The sequence below is a fragment of the Chelonoidis abingdonii genome, chromosome 2 (assembly GCF_003597395.2).
Source record: "Chelonoidis abingdonii isolate Lonesome George chromosome 2, CheloAbing_2.0, whole genome shotgun sequence".
In the NCBI taxonomy this organism is placed as follows: Eukaryota; Metazoa; Chordata; order Testudines; family Testudinidae; genus Chelonoidis; species Chelonoidis abingdonii.
This window is the reverse complement of record NC_133770.1, coordinates 292,803,398-292,822,371: the sequence shown is the minus strand read 5'-3', so window position 1 is coordinate 292,822,371 and position 18,974 is coordinate 292,803,398. Positions and strand designations below refer to the sequence as shown.

At 38.6% G+C, this 18,974-nt stretch overlaps 1 protein-coding gene across 10 annotated transcripts in view; it reads left to right on the top strand.

Moving 5' to 3' along the window:
• Positions 1 to 18,974, top strand: part of AGO2 (argonaute RISC catalytic component 2) — a 131,317-nt gene that overhangs the window by 94,794 nt on the left and 17,549 nt on the right. For all 10 annotated transcript variants that reach the window (XM_032803227.2, XM_032803226.2, XM_075063284.1 and 7 more), the window contains 7 exons: positions 601 to 734; positions 3,751 to 3,935; positions 7,518 to 7,677; positions 10,091 to 10,181; positions 11,318 to 11,512; positions 12,368 to 12,502; positions 18,274 to 18,375. In XM_032803227.2, coding sequence (XP_032659118.1) covers positions 601 to 734; positions 3,751 to 3,935; positions 7,518 to 7,677; positions 10,091 to 10,181; positions 11,318 to 11,512; positions 12,368 to 12,502; positions 18,274 to 18,375 — 1,002 coding nt within the window. The remainder of the gene's footprint in view (positions 1 to 600; positions 735 to 3,750; positions 3,936 to 7,517; positions 7,678 to 10,090; positions 10,182 to 11,317; positions 11,513 to 12,367; positions 12,503 to 18,273; positions 18,376 to 18,974) is intronic.

Here is an 18,974-nt window from a genome sequence, read left to right as displayed (position 1 = left end):
ATAGGGAAGAAAAGACTTTTTTCTATATGCCTGAGAGTTCAGAAGCCAGGATCCTGTTCTTGGATCTCCACATATTTTCTCTGTGAGCATGTGTGAATCCCTGGACCTTTATGTGCCTTCATTTACTGATCTATAAAATATGGGTAATGATGCTTACCTATCTTACTGGACTATTGTGAGGCTAAATTAATTCCTGCAAACTATATTGAACTCCTGGAAAGTAGCTATAGAACTGCAAACTTTTATGTATGTATTAATTAATTAATTGTCAGCCGTTCATGATTCTTCCCATTTACTACCCATATATATTCTGCTGATTTTTATTGTAACAAATAAAGGGATTTGTATTTTTTTTGAAAAGCATTCAAAAATTGAATAATCTGTATTGTCTCTTCCTAAATTTCACAAATTATTAGATTCACGTACTTGAACATAAGTTGCTGTAATGATAGGAAGGATAGTGATCTGCGTAACAACTGAATTAATATTTAATCTACTGACACAGACTTGAGACTATAGACTAGACTAGTCTTATAGTGAAGCAGGGGCTTGGGGATTTTTTTGGAAGTATTACCCATTTACCACTTCCTCTCTTTCTAGAATAAAGCAATTGCAACACCAGTTCAAGGGGTTTGGGATATGAGGAATAAACAGTTTCACACTGGAATTGAAATTAAGGTCTGGGCAATTGCCTGCTTTGCTCCCCAGCGACAGTGCACTGAAGTTCATCTTAAGTAAGTATGGTTTTCTTTTCTAGAAATATTTTTGGTTACTTACTGATTTTGAAAAAAGTGGATTGTGTGGCACTATTGTACATTGTTTTTTTTTTCAGTAATATTATAAATGCTGTATTAAAAAAAAAAAAACTTTTCCCTTTGTTATATCTCTGCTTTAGAAGCTGTAAACTATTAATTGTGTTTTCCCTGTCACAAACATTGAATGCTGCGTTTTGAATGGTGTACAAGCCAGTATGTCTCTCATTTGTTTTTCTGTGTGCTAGTATCATAAAATCCTCAATATCAAAAGCAATGTGCACAGCACTGGATATGGCAAGGTGCCTGCCATCGATAGGGGTTTCCAAGAAATGGAGCAGAGCAAAGAAGAAAGAAGCCACTTGAAGCAAAGAAAAATGTCTACTGCTGAACACTTTTCATCATTGAAACGTCAGATGTACATGTGTTTCTATGTTATAGCTCTATAAACTGTTTTAACCTGAAAAACCTATATCTGCATTGGACCTGTTTAAAGGGACGTTGTCAACTTAAAAATCAAATTTATTCATAAAGCTTTCTACCCACTATTGTTACAACACCCAGAATTGAAAGATTAGGGGAAATATTTTTTCAGTTAGTTTACTGAAAAGTTCACTGCAAAGAAGAGCTTGAGTGTCACCTCCTGCAGAACAAACTCAAGCTCGAGGATTTCTCAAAATATCTGAGTTGTTCTGGATTGGTGGTATGTGAGGCTACTACACCTGATGGATACTGCTGCCAAAATAAAGACTAGGAACAATATAGTCCACAAACTATTGGGGACCTGTTGGGGAACAAATACTCACACCTTGTAGACAGCTACTTTTTCCTTTGTTGTCTCAGCAGCTGAATATTGCTTGTCAGCATGGTAGTGTACATATAAAACTTGTCAGTGTGCAATTGAATACTGTGAGAATTGTCACTGGAGTGCTGAAGTCAACAGCAACAGTCTGGCTCTCTGCTCTCATGCATATCTTACCACTATCCCCCCAAAGAGAAGCTGCAATAATACGTGACTATGACCACACAATAACGAATCCAGACTTGCCCATCTACAAACATCTTCAGTGCACCCCAAGATGTTGCCTTAAGTCCAGGAACCCTTTCTGGTTAGCTGCCAAAGCTATCAAAACCTCAGGACTGTCATCAAAAGACAAGCAGCGAAGAATGTGGGTAAACATAAGGGTCAAGAATCAAAACCTGAACATGGATCCTGCAGACTAACCACTTAGTTTCACTATCCCATGTGAGATGGATCACAGTGAACTGTACCAGAAGCGCATATGGGTGTGGCAGTTATCTCCTACACACTTGGAAAATGGAGAACAGCCCATATCTGAATGTGTAGAAGCCATCCAAACAATGAAACATACAGTGAACTGCAGCCCTCTGAAGATCCTTCTCTGTGAGGTCAGCCTTGATTCATTCTGCGTCACTGGAAGCTATACAGTAGATGACAGACTTGAACATTAACCTTTAATGTTACTATTTTCAGTTACCAAATGAAAAACATTAGTTAGTTTGTGCATTTGAGTGCCTTGTATATAGTCAGTTTCCTTTTTTGTATATGTGTGTCTTGCACAGCAACTAGGAAGAAAACCTGTTACAAATAACACCTAAGATTACTATCCCAAAAAATTATTTAAAAAAAAAATTCTCTTTGATTATGCTTACTTTGTATTTTTGACAGAACTCTGAAACTGACTATACACACTTTCTTAGCTGATGGGCAGTTGTAGCCCTCATGTGCTGCTCTGTTGGAGGAGCTTGCTGGAATGCTCTTCGGCAGGTCCTGTAAGAAGGTGGTTACCAGCAGCGCAGCAGCAGAGCTGCTGCTGTTTTTGACTTTTGAGTCAGGAAGACATCTCATTTTGTTTGGGGCTCTCCTCTGAGCTAGGGAGAAGCTGTTGTCAGAAGCGATCATGAAAAAAAAATTATTTAAGATTCCCCAACCCCTTGCACAGGGCTGCGGGGAGGGGTGGGAGGTAGAAGGAAAGGGTTCTTTGCTCCCTGATTTCCTCTGTTGGTCTTCTCTGAAATTCAGATGTTGGCAGTGCGGGGGTAGGGAATAGCATTCCCTCAGTGCTGCTGTTTCTGTTGTGGAGGGAGGCTGGCTGGTAGAAGTGTAGCTTGTTTTGGGGTGTAACAAGCATTAGGCTGGAGTCTTCAAGATCTTGAACTTGACTAATTTCAACTAAATCTGGTTGACAAGTTTCTCTTTAAGATAAGGGAAACTCTTTGATGCTAGGAATTTAGCATTAGTTCTGGAGACTCGCTTTTTGGAGGATGATAGTATTAATAAAAATAAGTTGGCATTTATCTATTTGACTACATATGATAACTGAAGTCCACACAAAACCACTGTGGAGTCAAAGAGTATCTTAATTCCACTTTACAGATGGGGAAATTAAAGCAGAGAGGTTGTAACTTGCTAGAAGCCAAAAGGGGGGAGTCTGTTTCAGAACTAGGATTAGAACCAGGCTGTCAGACCTGTGCTTAGACCACTGCACCAAGACTCTTGGGTTTAGGTCAAAAAACTAAATATTGGGGTTCTATAAGTAAACCAACACTGAAATTGACTTTGTTTACCTGTGTAGAATTAACTAATTTAGCTCAGTCCAACAGGAAATGCCTTCCAGACACTGTTGTCACAAAGAAATTTTAAAAAGAAATAATTTCTGCCATTATGGTGTGAATTATATACATGTAGCCCGATACCTGATGTGTTATTGTAGTGAATTAGAGTGCTAGTGCATATTGAAGCTTCTGACATTGAGGAGCATTGAAAGAGTTTCTCTCCTTGTTCCTTCTCCCCTTTGTCCCTCCATTAACAGCTAAATGATATTTGGTTCATTTGAAAAAATGTACACATACTGGGTCAGATTCTGTTCTTATGCCAGTGCAACCTCATCAAAGTCAACAGCATTGTACCAGTATAACTGAGAACAGAATGTTTCATTCTTTCTTCATAGTAATCTAATTTATCTGCATTCTATAGGTCCTTCACAGAACAACTGAGGAAGATATCAAGAGATGCAGGAATGCCAATCCAGGGGCAGCCATGTTTCTGTAAATATGCCCAGGGTGCAGATAGTGTGGAACCTATGTTCAGACATCTAAAGAACACTTATGCTGGGCTACAGCTTGTGGTAGTCATTCTGCCAGGGAAGACTCCAGTTTATGGTCAGTGCATATTGATCACGTACATGGAAGGTGGAGGGTGTTTGAATCACCACTATGTATGTTGTATGAAGAATTACATCACCGAAAACTTGTTTCAAAGCAATTAGATAAAATTCCACAAAGAAATAGTAGGAGTCGTATATTTTCTTTCCTTTCTTCAAAGGTGCTGCCCCCTTCTCCATTTCTTAGTTCTCAACCATCTCTTTTTATTTATTTTTATTTCCCTCTTCTCCTCTTCTCCTTTTTCTCCCACACTACCAGTGAGACATACAGTATAAGCTAGAAACTTGAGCTCATGACCACCTCTGAAGGCCATGTTTTCTCTACTTTTTAAATTTAATTAAAGATACAACCATTGTAATCTCTGGGTCCACCTGCAATCAGCGGAAAGTCACAAGTAACAAAGAAAATTGACAAAAATCAACTCAAAAATTGCATGCACCTCCGTCAAAAAACTCCACCTACTCCAGCCACCAACCTCTGGCAAAAAGCTGAATGAAAGCATGAGCTTTCTGATAAATTCAGCCTTTGTCATATTGACAAGTGGATTCCAGAGTTGACTCTACCCTTTTTCCAAGCCCTTCACTCCAGCACATTAAAATGTAGAGACTTGATGATGATGTTGTCCCAGGTGATGACTTTTGGGATCGTGCATGGGGAAAGAGGGAGTTCTTAAGATCAAGGCACAAACCGGTAGGACTTTGTAGGTCAAAACTCAGCACTTTGAATTGCACTCAGAAGCAAAATGGTAACCAGCGCAGGTTACAAACACAGGTATACAAGTATAATATACTTCAAATAAGCAGGCGCATTCTCAGATTTACCAAATCCGCCTACCCATGTGATGTTTCCATCACTTTCAGTGGATCTGCCTCCTCTTCTTTTTAGCAAAACTCTACCCTAGCCATCTCTTTTCCTCATTTCACACCTTTTTAGGGCAGTCTCATCCACTATTACATGGCTTCAAGTACTTTGTCTAGTCTGATGACTCACAAATCTACCAAGCCATTTGTTTCCCTGCATCCAGTCCAACATCTCAGTCACTTAAGTGTAACGTGGCAAAACTAAGCCCCTTATCTTCCCTTGGTTCGAAGACTGATGAGAAATTAACCCAGGGTGGATTAATATAGAGGATAGGCGAGTGATGCAAAAAGAAATATGAGCTAATAAGGAGGAAGGGGCAAAACAATCAAATTTTTCTTGAGCCTTCCAGAGGAAGCTGCTTATTCCAAATTTGTGTGTCATTGTTTTGGGATAAGAATTTAAACTTTGAATGCATAAACAAAAATGTGAGCTTCTTTGTTGGCTAATTGAAGAGGACTCCACTTCCCATACTGCAGGGGCTAGAAGAGGGTAAATGCTGTTCTATCAGTATCCATCCCTTTTCCCAATCATTATCCTCACTCCTAATCCTCTCTCCCTATCTTCATTTTCTCACTTCCTGTCCCATCCAGTTTTCTGCTGCACCCATGTTCTCTCTACATCCTGCTGCATAGTCTCTTATTCCCGCTCCCTTCTGTCTCCTACCTGCATCCCACCACCCAACATTTCTCTGCATGCATAACCCTAATTTTCCTCTCCTGTATTCATCTGCCCAGTATAGTCCCTCTTTCTGTCCCCTGAAAGCATAGCCCAAATCCCATCTTCCCTGAGGGCAGCTTGGCTTCATTCCCATTGTTCTCAATTGCAGACATTAACCATTTTGGTAAAGGGCAATTCTTTGTGAACTTCTTTAGGGAAGATTTTATCGGTCAGTCTCTACTGAATGATTCATTTCAGTTATGCAGAATAATGGCAAAAAATCCACGCAACAGAGAAAACTGACAAAAGTCAACTCAAAAATTGTATGCAGCTCTGCCAAAAAACTCCATCTACTCCAGCAACCAACCTCTGGCAAAAACCTAAAAATGATCCTAAAAATTTCTCTTAAACCAGGGGTCTCAAACTCAATTTATCTTAGGGCCAGTGCCAGTCCTCAAATCCTCCCAGTGGCCAATAATGTCACTGAAGATGGTGTTCACGCCACCTCCCAGCAGGGCTACCCAGAGGATTCAGGGGGCCTGGGGCAAAGCAATTTCGGGGGCCCCTTCCATAAGAAAAAGTTGCAATGCTATATAGTAGAATACTATATTCTCGTGGGGGCCCCTGCAGGGCCCAGGGAAAATTGTCCCACTTGCTGCCCCCACCCTTGCCCCTCTGGGCGGCCATGCCTCCCTGTCTCACCACCCTTTTCCCTCGCTCCCTTGGCCTCATGCCACCCCAACTGACTCTGCCCAGTGACTAGTGACGCTGCCTCCATGGCTGACTCTGCCTGGCAACTAATGATACTGCCCCCGTGGCTGACTCTGCCCGCCAACTAGTGATTGTATGTCTGTCCCTCTCTCCCAGCCAATGGGAGCTGCGGGGGGCAGCGCCTGCTGCGGACAGCCGGCAACATGGCTGCATGGGTCTCTTCTCTGCAGCTCTGCCAGCAACAGCAGGGATAGGGAACTGCTTGCGGGAAGCAGAGCCGCCCAAGGTGAATGACCCGGTGCTGAGTGCAGCCCCTGGGAGTCTCCCAGGAACAGCAGGATGGAGCAACATTGGGGGAGGGGCATGTGAATCTCTCCTGCCCACTCCCATCCCCCTTCAGCCAGCAGCCATGAGGGCCAAATGAAAGAACTTTTTAAAAAGTTTCAGCATGCCACATGCCCCACATGGGTGGGGAGGGATAGCTCAGTGGTTTGAGCATTGGCCTGCTAAACCCAGGGTTGTGAGTTCAGTCCTTGAGGAGGCCACTTAGGGATCTGGGGCAAAAATCAGTACTTGGTCCTGCTAGTGAAGGGCAGGGGGCTGGACTCAATGACCTTTCAAGGTCCCTTCCAGTTCTAGGAGATAGGTATATCTCCAATTATTATTAAAGTGTGGAGGTTCTTGGGCCACAGATGGTCCACAGGGCAAGACATTGAGACCCCTGTCTTAAACGATCTTTTGCACTTGATTTGCTCAGGATTCTTCTGTACCAGTTTCTGTGTAGATGCACAACATTGTTTTAAAGATATGTTGATAATAAAATATTAGAAACTGAATTTCAGCTAGAGCCTAATTTCAAACTCTTTATAGTAAATTATTACACAGAGTTAAACAAAAAGACTGCATAAAAAATTCAAAGATCTAATAAATGAATGTTCTGAAATTTTACTGGAAAATTGAGTTACCTACATGTGGAACAAAATAAGAATTTATACCCTTAAGTCCACTTCAAAACACAGCCTTAGCCAGGAAGTTGCAACCAGTGCCCCCATAAACTGTTTTAAAATGTATGTAACAGTATTTAAAAAAAAAAAAAAAAAAAGAAGGGAAGGGCAGTCAAAATGATAAATCTGCAATTATCATTGTACATTTAGACTCCAGTAAAATTTGTATCTCTTCAGCAGAAGGATGGTAATATAAACTCAGTAGCAGTGAGGAGAAAATAAAAGTTTAAACAAACGAATCAATAACATTCTATTAGAAAGTGATCATAGCTAAATGAATGCCATTTTTCTTATTTATTATTTAAGAATATCTGAATAGTTTTTATTTTCCCTTGTGTCTTGGCAGCGGAAGTAAAGCGTGTTGGTGACACTGTGCTGGGGATGGCTACACAGTGTGTTCAGATGAAAAATGTGCAAAGAACAACACCACAAACTCTGTCCAATCTTTGTTTAAAGATCAATGTCAAATTAGGAGGAGTAAATAACATTTTACTGCCACAAGGAAGGTAAGTTGATTTTGAAGGTGTTTTTTTGTTTTATTTCCATACGCTAAGGGAGAGATGAATCAGGTTAAAATAGTTTAGACTTTTTTTTTAACCTGTTGCTAATATCACCTTAAAACTATTAAAAATTAATTTACTTTTTGTTAATTTAAGATGCTTCTTTCTGGTTTTATAATCAGTTTCTAGTCAATTTCACTTTCAGATTTTAATGTAATCGCACTCTGTTAGATACTGCAAAGAAATACTTACTTTTAAAAAAAAATTTCCATTGGAGTCTGTCGTTTATAAAGAAAAAATATGGCTGCTTTATTTAAAAATTTGAGCTTGCAATACTATTTCAGAGTTTTCATGTGAAATAAACCTTAACAGATCAGTTTACTTATGTATTTAATGACAATTAGAAGTCATCCTGAAAATTAATATTCCCTTATTGACAGACTGACTGTAATCTATGAAGTAAGCAACCATGATTATAAAGCCAGAAGGATCCATTGTGATTATCTCTAGTCTGACCTGTATAAAATAGGCCACAGCTCTTCCCTGAATTAATTCTTGTTTGAACTAGAACATATCTTTAAGGGTATAGGGTTGGGAGGCAAAGGATCTGGATTCTATTTCCTGCTCCCCCACTGATTCTCTACATGTGATTGATTACATGTATGATTTTGCTTAGTCATAACAGAAGCCATTACCCATACTCCAGTTAGAAGGTTCATAGAGAAGTCCAGTAAGTGTAGATAGGAGTCTTCCATTGTGAGTTAACTGCTGCTGTCGATTTGGCAGTTATTCACTAGACCCGCTAAATTGACTGCCGATGAATTGACCTCCGAGCATTGATCCCAGCTGTAGTGTAGACCTGCCCTTACCTCATACTCGTAAAGATGAGGAGAGGTTCCACACATTGGACGCTAGAATGGATGGGACTAACCATTTAGGTTATCCTTCCAACTGTTCGTGGCAGTTGCAGACAGGATGAAAGGTCTTATGGTCTTATCCCAAGCAATCTCGTTATGTATTTCCTCCTGTATATATTTGTGCTACAGCGGCCAATGTGAACTCCACCGATCAGCACATTCAACAAGATCACATGCAGCCTCTGCAGCCTTTCTGAGATGGGTGCCTATACTGAACATTTTTAGAGCTGTAGCTGGTCTTGAGTGCATACTTCTGCTTTTCACTATGCCATCTCCTGAAGTCTAGAGATGATGCCAGATTTGGACATATAGTTCTTGAACTATTATTTACCTGCCTCCAGTCCCACCCCCAGATTGAACTGCCTATGAATCACCTGAAGTGGAAAGGACATATGCACTCATTTGAAGAAAAATCTGTTATTAACTTGTTCTGTAATGGTAGTTCTTCGAGATGTGTGGCACATATCCAGTCCACAACCCACCCTCCTTCCCCTCTATATCAGCATCTCTCTTATCAGAAGGAACTGCAGGGGACTGACACTCTTTTATGCCATCACACAGAAGCACAGGGTGGCAGAGAATGCATGACACACCCCAGAGGGTACAGCTGACAGAAAAAATCTCTGACACTAGTGTAGTCAGCGCACGCACACCTGAAGTGCAATGGACATGTGCATGTTTTCTCCTCAAAAGTTTGGCTTTACCACTGGAAACATTTTAACTTCACTAAGTGACATACCCTTTCTTCCCATGCAAACCTACCAACTTGAAACATTGACATTGTCAAGCATTTCTTCTGAAAGATGGACATGGAGTGTTCTTCACCTTTGAAATACTGAGAAACTTAATTTTGAAAATTAGCTGCCAGGTCTACACAGTAGCTCTCCCCACTGTTCCCTCCCCTGATGAAAAAACAAAAACTTCCTTTAAAATAGTGTCTTACTTGGAGAGGGGGAGTTGAAATTTACAATTTCTAGCCTAGTGTTTCAGTGAACTTCCTCTGTTGCTGCTTAGAATGTCAGCTTTCAAACTGACTAGATTTAGCCAAAAACTCACAACACGATGGAGAGGTACTTCAGTAAAAGTTACTTTGAAGCATCCCTGAGAAATATCTAAAGCTCCGCGACTTTGTCATCTTTTTATAAAACAGACTGAAAAAGATTTTTTTTAAAAAAAAGTGTACTTAAAGTACGCATTGTGGAATTGAGCATGTTTTTTTCAGATGCTATACATTGTAAGAAATGCAATTTACAACTTTGTTAGTTTCCCCATTAAAGTAGATTGCAAGCTCTTTGTGCTTTCCTTGGTATGTGTGTATTCCTCACCTAGCGCAATGGGACTCTGATCAGGACTTTTGCTGCTGCTGCAATACAAATACTTTACAATTAGGTGTGAAAGGGGATAGTACTTGTCTGTATCACAGGTGTGTTGAGGATTAATTAGTTAATATTGGAAAAGCATTCTGTAAATGCTAGATATCACTTTCACTTTCTTTTCATTAGGCCCCCAGTATTTCAGCAGCCTGTCATATTCCTGGGTGCAGATGTAACTCATCCACCAGCTGGAGATGGAAAAAAACCTTCCATTGCTGCAGTGAGTAAACAGTGGTAATCTGTCAGAGGGGGTTTTCTTTTGCTGTTTAAATTTAGTTGAGTTTCAGTTTGTTTTTAGAGGTTGTGAAGGATACTGTTATCTTACACTATGATATTAAATAATATTTTACTATATAGTCTAATGAAACTTCTTTTGGAGAGTTTATTGTAGTAATAATTACTTAGATATTTGTGAGGTAAAGCTAGTTTATACAATAACTCAAACATTGCACAAAAATGGAACTTTTCAAAGGTCTGAATGTAATGTCATAAAACATGGGTAGTAACCCCCCATATGTACATAATATAATACATATATTATAAATACATATATTATGATAGTACTGAGACACTCTACACAGTGTATTTTGGAGACATTGTTGTACTTTTTGTGGTTCATTAGGAGGCTGTGGTGAATTGTCATATAATGAACACAAACTATGCAATAATCCCCCAAAAATGCACTGGTAGTCCCGTGCTGAATAAAGTCTATAGAATGTTGGCATAGTGAGCTCTCAGTGATCATTCCAATGCGTTCAGACAAGCTGCTGCATTAAGTGCTATCTGAACCTTGCAAGTGGTTTTCAAAGATAGTTAATTCACTGGTTTAATTCAGTTTATAAGTGACAAAGATGTGGATAACAGTGAAGTCTGTATCTAAGAGGAATGATTGTTACTGGCCAGCTAAGTGCAGATGGGGTGGTAGCATTCCTCGCCACAAAGACCACCATGGACTCTAGGAGCAGTTGGGGATCCAGGGCACCCATATGCTGTGAACCAGTTGTGAAAACATATTTTTCTAGTTAAAGTCTACGTTAAGACTGTGTTTTGAAAAACTGAAGGAATTTTTAAAGCACAAAGTTCATAGATGTGTTTCACAAATAAAATGTTAAATCTTCAGTTTTAGCATTATATATAATCATAGGTAGCTGAAAGCTCAATACTGAACACTTTTCCCATGCACGCAATAATTTTGACTGCATTTTCTCTTTTCTTTATGCTCCGTTATAGATTGTAGCATTTTTAGTGAGGTAATGAATCATTAGTCTTTGTTTTTAAATGTGTTCTTTTTAAAAACAACCTTTGCTGTGGCTTGGTATTAAGCATGGATCGTATGTTTATTTGTTTTTTAAACAGGTTGTAGGTAGCATGGATGCTCACCCTAATCGATACTGTGCCACTGTGCGTGTCCAGCAGCATCGTCAAGAAATCATCCAAGACTTGGCTGCCATGGTCAGGGAGCTGCTTATTCAGTTCTACAAATCAACCAGATTTAAACCAACTCGCATTATTTTCTACAGAGATGGTGTTTCTGAGGGGCAATTTCAACAGGTTAGATTCTTCATGCTTTGAGTTGTTGCATGACTTTTGATTATAAAGTGTGTTAAATTGGAATTATGACAAGAAGCAAACTGGTTTCCTCTCTGTAAAGTTCTCAGGCCTTGGCCAAGTAGTGTAGGGAAAGTATCATCACAGCTTTCAGGATCTTATTACTTCTCCTTTTACAGAAGGATTTCACATTCTTTCACAACAAAAGAAATTTTTTAAATGTCATTCAGTTTTGAAAATTGGGAATGTGTTTGATGTCTGGGACCAAATCAAGAGTTTAACACTGAAGTTTGATTGCGTAGTCTAATAACAGTGATTTAAAAAAAATAAATAAATAAATAAAGTTGTGTTTTTCTGATTTTCTCCCATTTTTCTAAATCCTATCTTGATATATTACCTCTTTCCACTTGCCCCCCACAAAATTGGCAAACATCTTTTTGTATTTATTTTTCTTTCTCAGAAGCCTCATGTTTTAATGAAGTATTTTAGTATATTTTTTCAGATATACACATAGCTTTTCTGTTTTAATTTTTAAAAAATTTTTACTGAGTGGTCTTAAAATAATTTCACAGGTTATTGCATTAAAAATTTCATAAAATTTGGTGAGCTCCATGCTTGTTGTCTTCATTTGAATCAGTTCTCAGACTTTACCCCATTCTTCTTTCCCCAGTCTTTGTGGTTATGCCAAGTCCTCTTTCTAATATTCAAGTTTCTATGAACTTACATGTCTTTCTCCACAAGCCCTAAATAGCTAATAAGTAGCAGTATAATTATTTTTGTAATCTGCTGGATGTTCTTAACCTTGTAGGCACCTTATTTATCACATTTTTCTGTCGGTTATGTTTCTTTCTGACTTAGGTTCTCCACCATGAATTGCTGGCTATCAGAGAAGCATGCATTAAACTAGAAAAGGACTACCAGCCTGGAATTACATTTATTGTTGTGCAGAAAAGGCATCACACCAGGCTGTTCTGTACAGACAAAAACGAACGGGTATGTTCTAAATATTTGTCATTCAAGGGTTGACATATTGCCTGAATACATTAAAACTGCTTTCTATTTGAGTATTGGTAATTTTGAAAATATCTATGGATTAATGAGTATTTGCGTTTGAAGAAATTCGCCTTTGTCTAACATTTGGTCTGCTTTGGGATACATATTAGGGGTGAGGAGAGCAGCCAACTCATTATTGCCTGTGTATTCATTACACAAAAAAATTAGAATGCAAGGAGATTTTTCTCAGATTGGAACACAGTCAAAAGGACTGTCAAATACATTTCATAGACATCTTTTTGTGGCATACAGAGAGCTCATTCTTGTAACTGTATATATAAATACATTTCAATATTATGGAATTAGAGATGGAAGAGAAGTGTGTTAACAATCAGTGCAGAATTGTTCCCTTCAGTTCATTTTTTCTGGTACTTTATCCAGCTCAGTTTCAAATGTCCCACTCAGTAGATCTTTCCTTAAGAGACTGTTCTACAAAACAGCAGATCATTGTCAAGGTTCCCTAATACATAATCCAGTTTTGTTTTTCGTTAATTTCATTATTCCTAGTTGTGCAGCTCCTCAAAATTTCTAAATTACACATGTACCTTACCTCTTGTAAAACTTTGCATCATTGTAAAGCGGGAGGTCTGCATTAAGGTCATAATCCTACTCAGGTGAGCAACCATTACACAAATAATCCTAATTCATTTCAGTGAGATTATTAGTATTAATCAAAATTGTTCATGTCAGAAAGGGTTTTCAAGATCTGGTCCTAATTTACTACTTCGGGCTCAATTCAACACATCTTACTGAAGAAAAACTCCCATTTGATATTGGTGGGAATTGTTTTCTGCATAACGAGCACTGAAAAGGGCTCTTAAGTACTAACAGCAGCCTTTTAAAGACAATCTTTTCTGAGCCACCAACATGGAACATAGGTTTTAAATGTTAAAGAACTTCTCATTACCTTATTCCATTTTCCTCCATTGAGATCCAATGGTGGTTTTAGTCTTCAAACATGAATTTTTAACAGTGAAAAGGCCAGTCCCCTTAGTTAAATTTTCCTTTTTCAACTCTCTTGAGGCTGTTTTACCAGCATGGAGGGAAGACGAAATAGCTGCTTTGTGCTCCAAGCTATCCTTTCTGGACTTGGCAGTAGCATAGCATTATTGGTAATGGCCCTATATATCTGTATCAATATCTATATCTATATATGTAATGAGAACTGTTTTTCTTTAAGCTACAAAGCCAAATCAAGGAAACACTGACCTCAGTCCAATTCAAGGGACAGATAAAACTTTTGCACAACAGCCTGCAGACTGACATAGAAAGTTTTCCCCACCTTGAGAGAGAGAGAAAAATATCTCCTGGTTTTTTTTTTGTTGTTGTTTTTAAATTCTTTGACTGCCCATTGAAACTTACACTGCTGACATGCTTTGTGTTCTCAATTCCTTAGGAATTATCACTTGCAAGATACATTAATGTCACTAGTATATGCACCTACATAAACTGCAGTCTGAGCTGCTGCTGTCCAACGCAGTTTCCTTAACTTCATTCCAGTACCAGTCCAGGAGGCAGGGAGGATAAAAGAAGATAGAAAAGTAGAAAACCATGCCACCTAGAGCCACCTTTTGATTGCAACCTCCTCTGTTGGGCTCTCAGGAAAAGGGTACAGAGACACCCCCTTCCAATACCCTAAAGCTGGGAATCTGAACCTCTGTAGTGCCAGAGTTAAAAACAGTGGTTTTTACTATCAGCAGCTTGCTGAGTTTCCTCATTTATTCTGTGAAAAGAGGAGATGAGAAACGTGTTGAGGATGTGATCAGGTAAGCAAATCTTAGCATGGAACTAAACCAATCACTGTCATTCCCAGCTGTTGCCGTACCACTGTCCCCTGCCGACGACATTGAGCTTCCCTCATGTTGTCAAAAGCCTATGAGGCTCATGTAATATAACAAGTCCTGTGGAGCACCAATATCCAGTCACTCCAGGATTGGCCCACATAACATTGGGCCACATAACATTGGCCCACATAACATATACCATTTCCCCCTAAATCAACAAATTCTGCACCAGTGTAGACATGCATCCCATTGAAAAAATTTTGAGTTGCTGAACCAGGCAGATTGGAAAGAAAAATGCGTATTATTTATATTACAGTAGTACCTAGGTGCTCCAACAAGACTGATGCCCTGTTGTAGAAGTTACTCTATAAATACCTAGAAAGAGACAGTCCCTACCCATAGACCTTACAGTCAAAATAATGAAGACAGAAAAAGAATGGGAGGAGAAACAGTTACAGGGGAAGTAAGTTGTCCACAATCTCACAGCATGTCAGTGGCAGATCAGGGAATAGAGCCCAGGTCTCTCATGTTCCAATTCCGTGCCCTATCCATCACACTGTAGCTGCTGGGAACGTACTGAGTTGTATATTTTGCTTCTTTGCTTGTGTTAGTCTTTTACTGTCTGTTTCTAGTAGGGCTGTCAAGCAATTAAAAAAATAATCACGATTAATTGCACTGTTAATAATAGAAAACCATTTATTTAAATATTTTGGATATTCTCTACATTTTCAAATATATTGAGTTAAATTAAAATGCAGCATACAAAGTGTCCAGTTCTCATTTTATACTTGTATTAGGCTGTAATAAAAAATAAGTACTGTACTGCAATCTCTTTATCATGAAAGTTGAACTTACAAATGTAGAATAATGTACAAAAAATAACTGCATTCAAAAATAAAACAATGTAAAATTTTAAAACCTACAAGTCCATTCAGTCCTACTTCAGCCAATTGCTCAGACAAACAAGTTTAGTTACAATTTGCAGGAGATAATTGCTGCCCGCGTCTTGTTTAATGTCCACCTGAAGTGAGAACAGCATTCGCATGGCACTAGTTGAAAGCCTGCATCGCAAGATATTTTACATGCGCAGATGCGCTAAAGATTCGTATGTCCTTCATGCTTCAACCACCGTTCCAGAAAGACACATGTCCATGAGATGACACGTTTCTGCCCGATAATGAAACCAAAGCAGAGTGGACCGAATGCATGTCAATTTCACAATCTGAGCAAAATGCCACCAGTAAGATGATAAATTTTCTTTTTTAGTGGTTGGGTTCTGTAGTTTCGCATCGGAGTATTGCTCTTAAGACATCTAAAGCATTCTCCCACACCTCATCCTCTCAGATTTGGAAGGCACTTCAGATTTCTAAACCCTTGGGCGAGTGCTTTCTAGCCTTAGAATATCTCACATTGGTCACTTCTTTTGCATTTTGTCAAATCTGCTGTGAAGTATTCTTAAAACGAACATGTCTGGGTTGTCGTCCGAGACTGCAAAACATGAAATACATGGCAGAATGTGGTAAAAACAGAGAGGGGACATAACAATTCTCCCCAAGGAGTTAGTCACAAATTTAATTAACACTTTTTTTTTTTTTAACAAGCATCATCAGCATGAAGTGTGTACTGGAGTGGCGAAGCATGAAGGTGCCCATTACAAATGTTTAGCATATATGGCACATATAACCTGTGCCAACGCTGCTACATAAAGTTGCCATGTGAACGCTGTTCTCACATTCACGTTGGACATTGTAAATAAGAAGCAGTCAGCGTATTCCCATAATGTAAGCAAACTGTTTGTCTTAGCATATTGCAGAACAAGAAGGGCGGGACTAGTAGCTTAAAGTTTTCATCGTTGAGTTTTTGAGCTGCATGTTATGTAACAAAAAAATCCTACATTTATAAGTTTACACTTTCCATGTAAAAAGATTGCACTACAGTACTTGTATGAGGTGCATTGAAAAATCAGTTATTTCTTCTGTTTTTCATTTTTACAGTGCAAATATTTGTAATAAAAATAATATAAAGTGAGCACAAGTACACTTTGTATCTGTGTTCGTAATAGAAATACAATATATTTGAAAATTGGAAAACTCCACAAATATTTAATAAATTATTGGGTATTTTTGTTTACACATGTAATAATCACGTTTAATTTTTTTTAAGTTATCGCTGTGCATTATCTGTGATTTATCAACAGCCTTAGTTTCTAGTTTGCTGGCATTTTGGCGTTGGTTCTTTTCCCTTTCCTGAGCACCGCATTTATTATATGTGCGTTGTTTTTGGTTTGGGGGCCTTTTTTTTTAAATAAGGGGCCCCCCCCAGGTTGGTGTCGAGGATTAGTAGTATCTTATCACTTCGACTTTCAGAGGGAACCTATTTCTGGTCTTTATTAAAAAAAAAAAAAAAAAAAAGTGAGGTTTGTAAAAAAAAAAAAAAATTAAACTGCAGCGGTAAGTGTCCATTAATCATGTGTCTACACATCTTTTTTTAAAATTTAAGTCTACACTAGAGCGCTTATAGAAGTGCAGCTGTACTGATGCAGCTGCACTGCTGTAAAATCTCTAGTGTAGCTCCTCTTTGCTGATGGGAAATACCTCTCCCATCGACATAATTAATCCACTTCTAAGGAGCAGCAGTAGCTACATCAATGGGAGAAGCTCTGCTACCGACAGACCGGTGTGGACAGTGCTCTATGTCAGTGTAACTTATATTGCTCAGGGGGGTGTTTCTATTTTTATTTTTTTTCACACCCATGAGCGACATAAGTGGTAGTATAGGCGTAGCCAAAGTCCCTACACTCAAAATACGTTTGCAGCTTATCTTCAAGCTTTGTGTTAGCTTAAAACCTAAATATCGCTATTTTCATCACTTCTTAGGGTTTTTCTTTAAATGTCTTGGAGGCGGAAATAGAGCTTATAAAGCAAAGTAATTGTCTGCATGTAATAAAGAAGCCGTCTTAGCTGGTAAAGTTCTGTGTCTACTAAACTTCTCTTCCTAGTCCACTGTCATCAGAGAAATGACACCTCTTTTAAGTCTATACATGGCAGACATGGAATTTCATTTACACATACTCAAACCATCACAGCTTTCATGTTACTATATCTTGAAAATATTTTTAAATCTTAACTAACCCTGTCTGCACCCATATTAGATATGTATAGAAGAAAATGTAAGTGTAAGAACTTGTGTTGTGTTTTTTTTAGAGATGAAGAAATTAGAACAAAATTCGTCCAAAGTCACAGAGGGAGTCAGTATTAGAAATGAGGAGTTCCTGGCTCCTAATCCCATGCTCAGGCCTCTGAATCAGTCCTCTCTATGGCTTAATATCAGTCTCTTTTGATGCATTATTGGAACTACATTGCTTTAAAGTTTGTAGTGGGTTCAGATTAATGACTCCCAGCACTAATATATATGTGTACTTCTTTATACATGACATGATCCCAGCTAGGGGACTGACAAAAAATTAAGGGTTGTTTGCTTACAAATCTGAATATTACACTTTGAGTTTAGGGAAGGGGCCTGCCTCCCAATCTTCCTCTGGCAACAGTGGAATAATCCCTCTTGGAATGTTAAATGATAACGGGAGGTGATCAGCCAGTGGCAGGAAACTTTCTCTACATTTTACCAATTAGTATTGAAGTTTGACGACTAGAAGAAAAGAATGAGTAACTTGTTTTTTACTGGTGCATCTGAATTGTGGCAGCCCCACTTCAGGTTCCTGGTTGAATAAATTGTCACTTTTTCTAGTCCCTGGTGTTTTGGGGGTTTGTTTTTTAAAAAATTCTTTTATATTTTGGGATTCTTGTTTATATTATAGTTTTGGTGTTTGTTGCCTTGAATATATTTTTTACTGTCCAATGGAAGGAAAAAAATTAAGTAAACTGTCATATACCTTATAGTATTTTATGATTTATTTTGTTCACATAGGTTGGAAAAAGTGGAAACATTCCAGCAGGTACTACAGTGGACACAAAAATCACCCATCCATCAGAGTTTGACTTTTACCTTTGTAGTCATGCTGGTATTCAGGTATGCTTTTATTATGTTAATCGTGTCCTCTCACTCTTGTCTATGCTATCTACTATGTTGTTTCATTCCTCTGAAGAATGTTAATAAATTAGCACATACAAAAAAACCCCAAAACCCCACAACTACCCCTAAATTCAGTGGAGCCAATAAGGCATATATTGTATTTCAAAGGTCATACACTTATTGTGCTCCATCTGTTTTGTTATCTGTTTAGATTGTTAATTTTGGGGGCCAGGTACCTTGTTCTCTTTTTTGTCTGAAAAGTATCTCACTTTTACACCTGTACAAATAAATATTTTAAGAGGAAAAAATTTCTCTTGCTTTGAATTCACTTGCAATATGTAGGAGACGAAGCGATTTTTTTTATCAGAGCCACAATTTTGTAGATCCTCTTACACACGCACGCACACAAACTGAGGGGTATGTCTACATTACAAAATTAAGTTTACTCAAGTCGACGTCCAGCCACCACAGTAATTAAAATGGTGTTTCATGTCCACACTATATTCTGTCAGTAGTGCACATCCTCACCAGGAGCACCTCCACTGACTTAACTATGTGAGGCGTTGTGGGGCACTGACAGCTGGAACCCTGTTGCC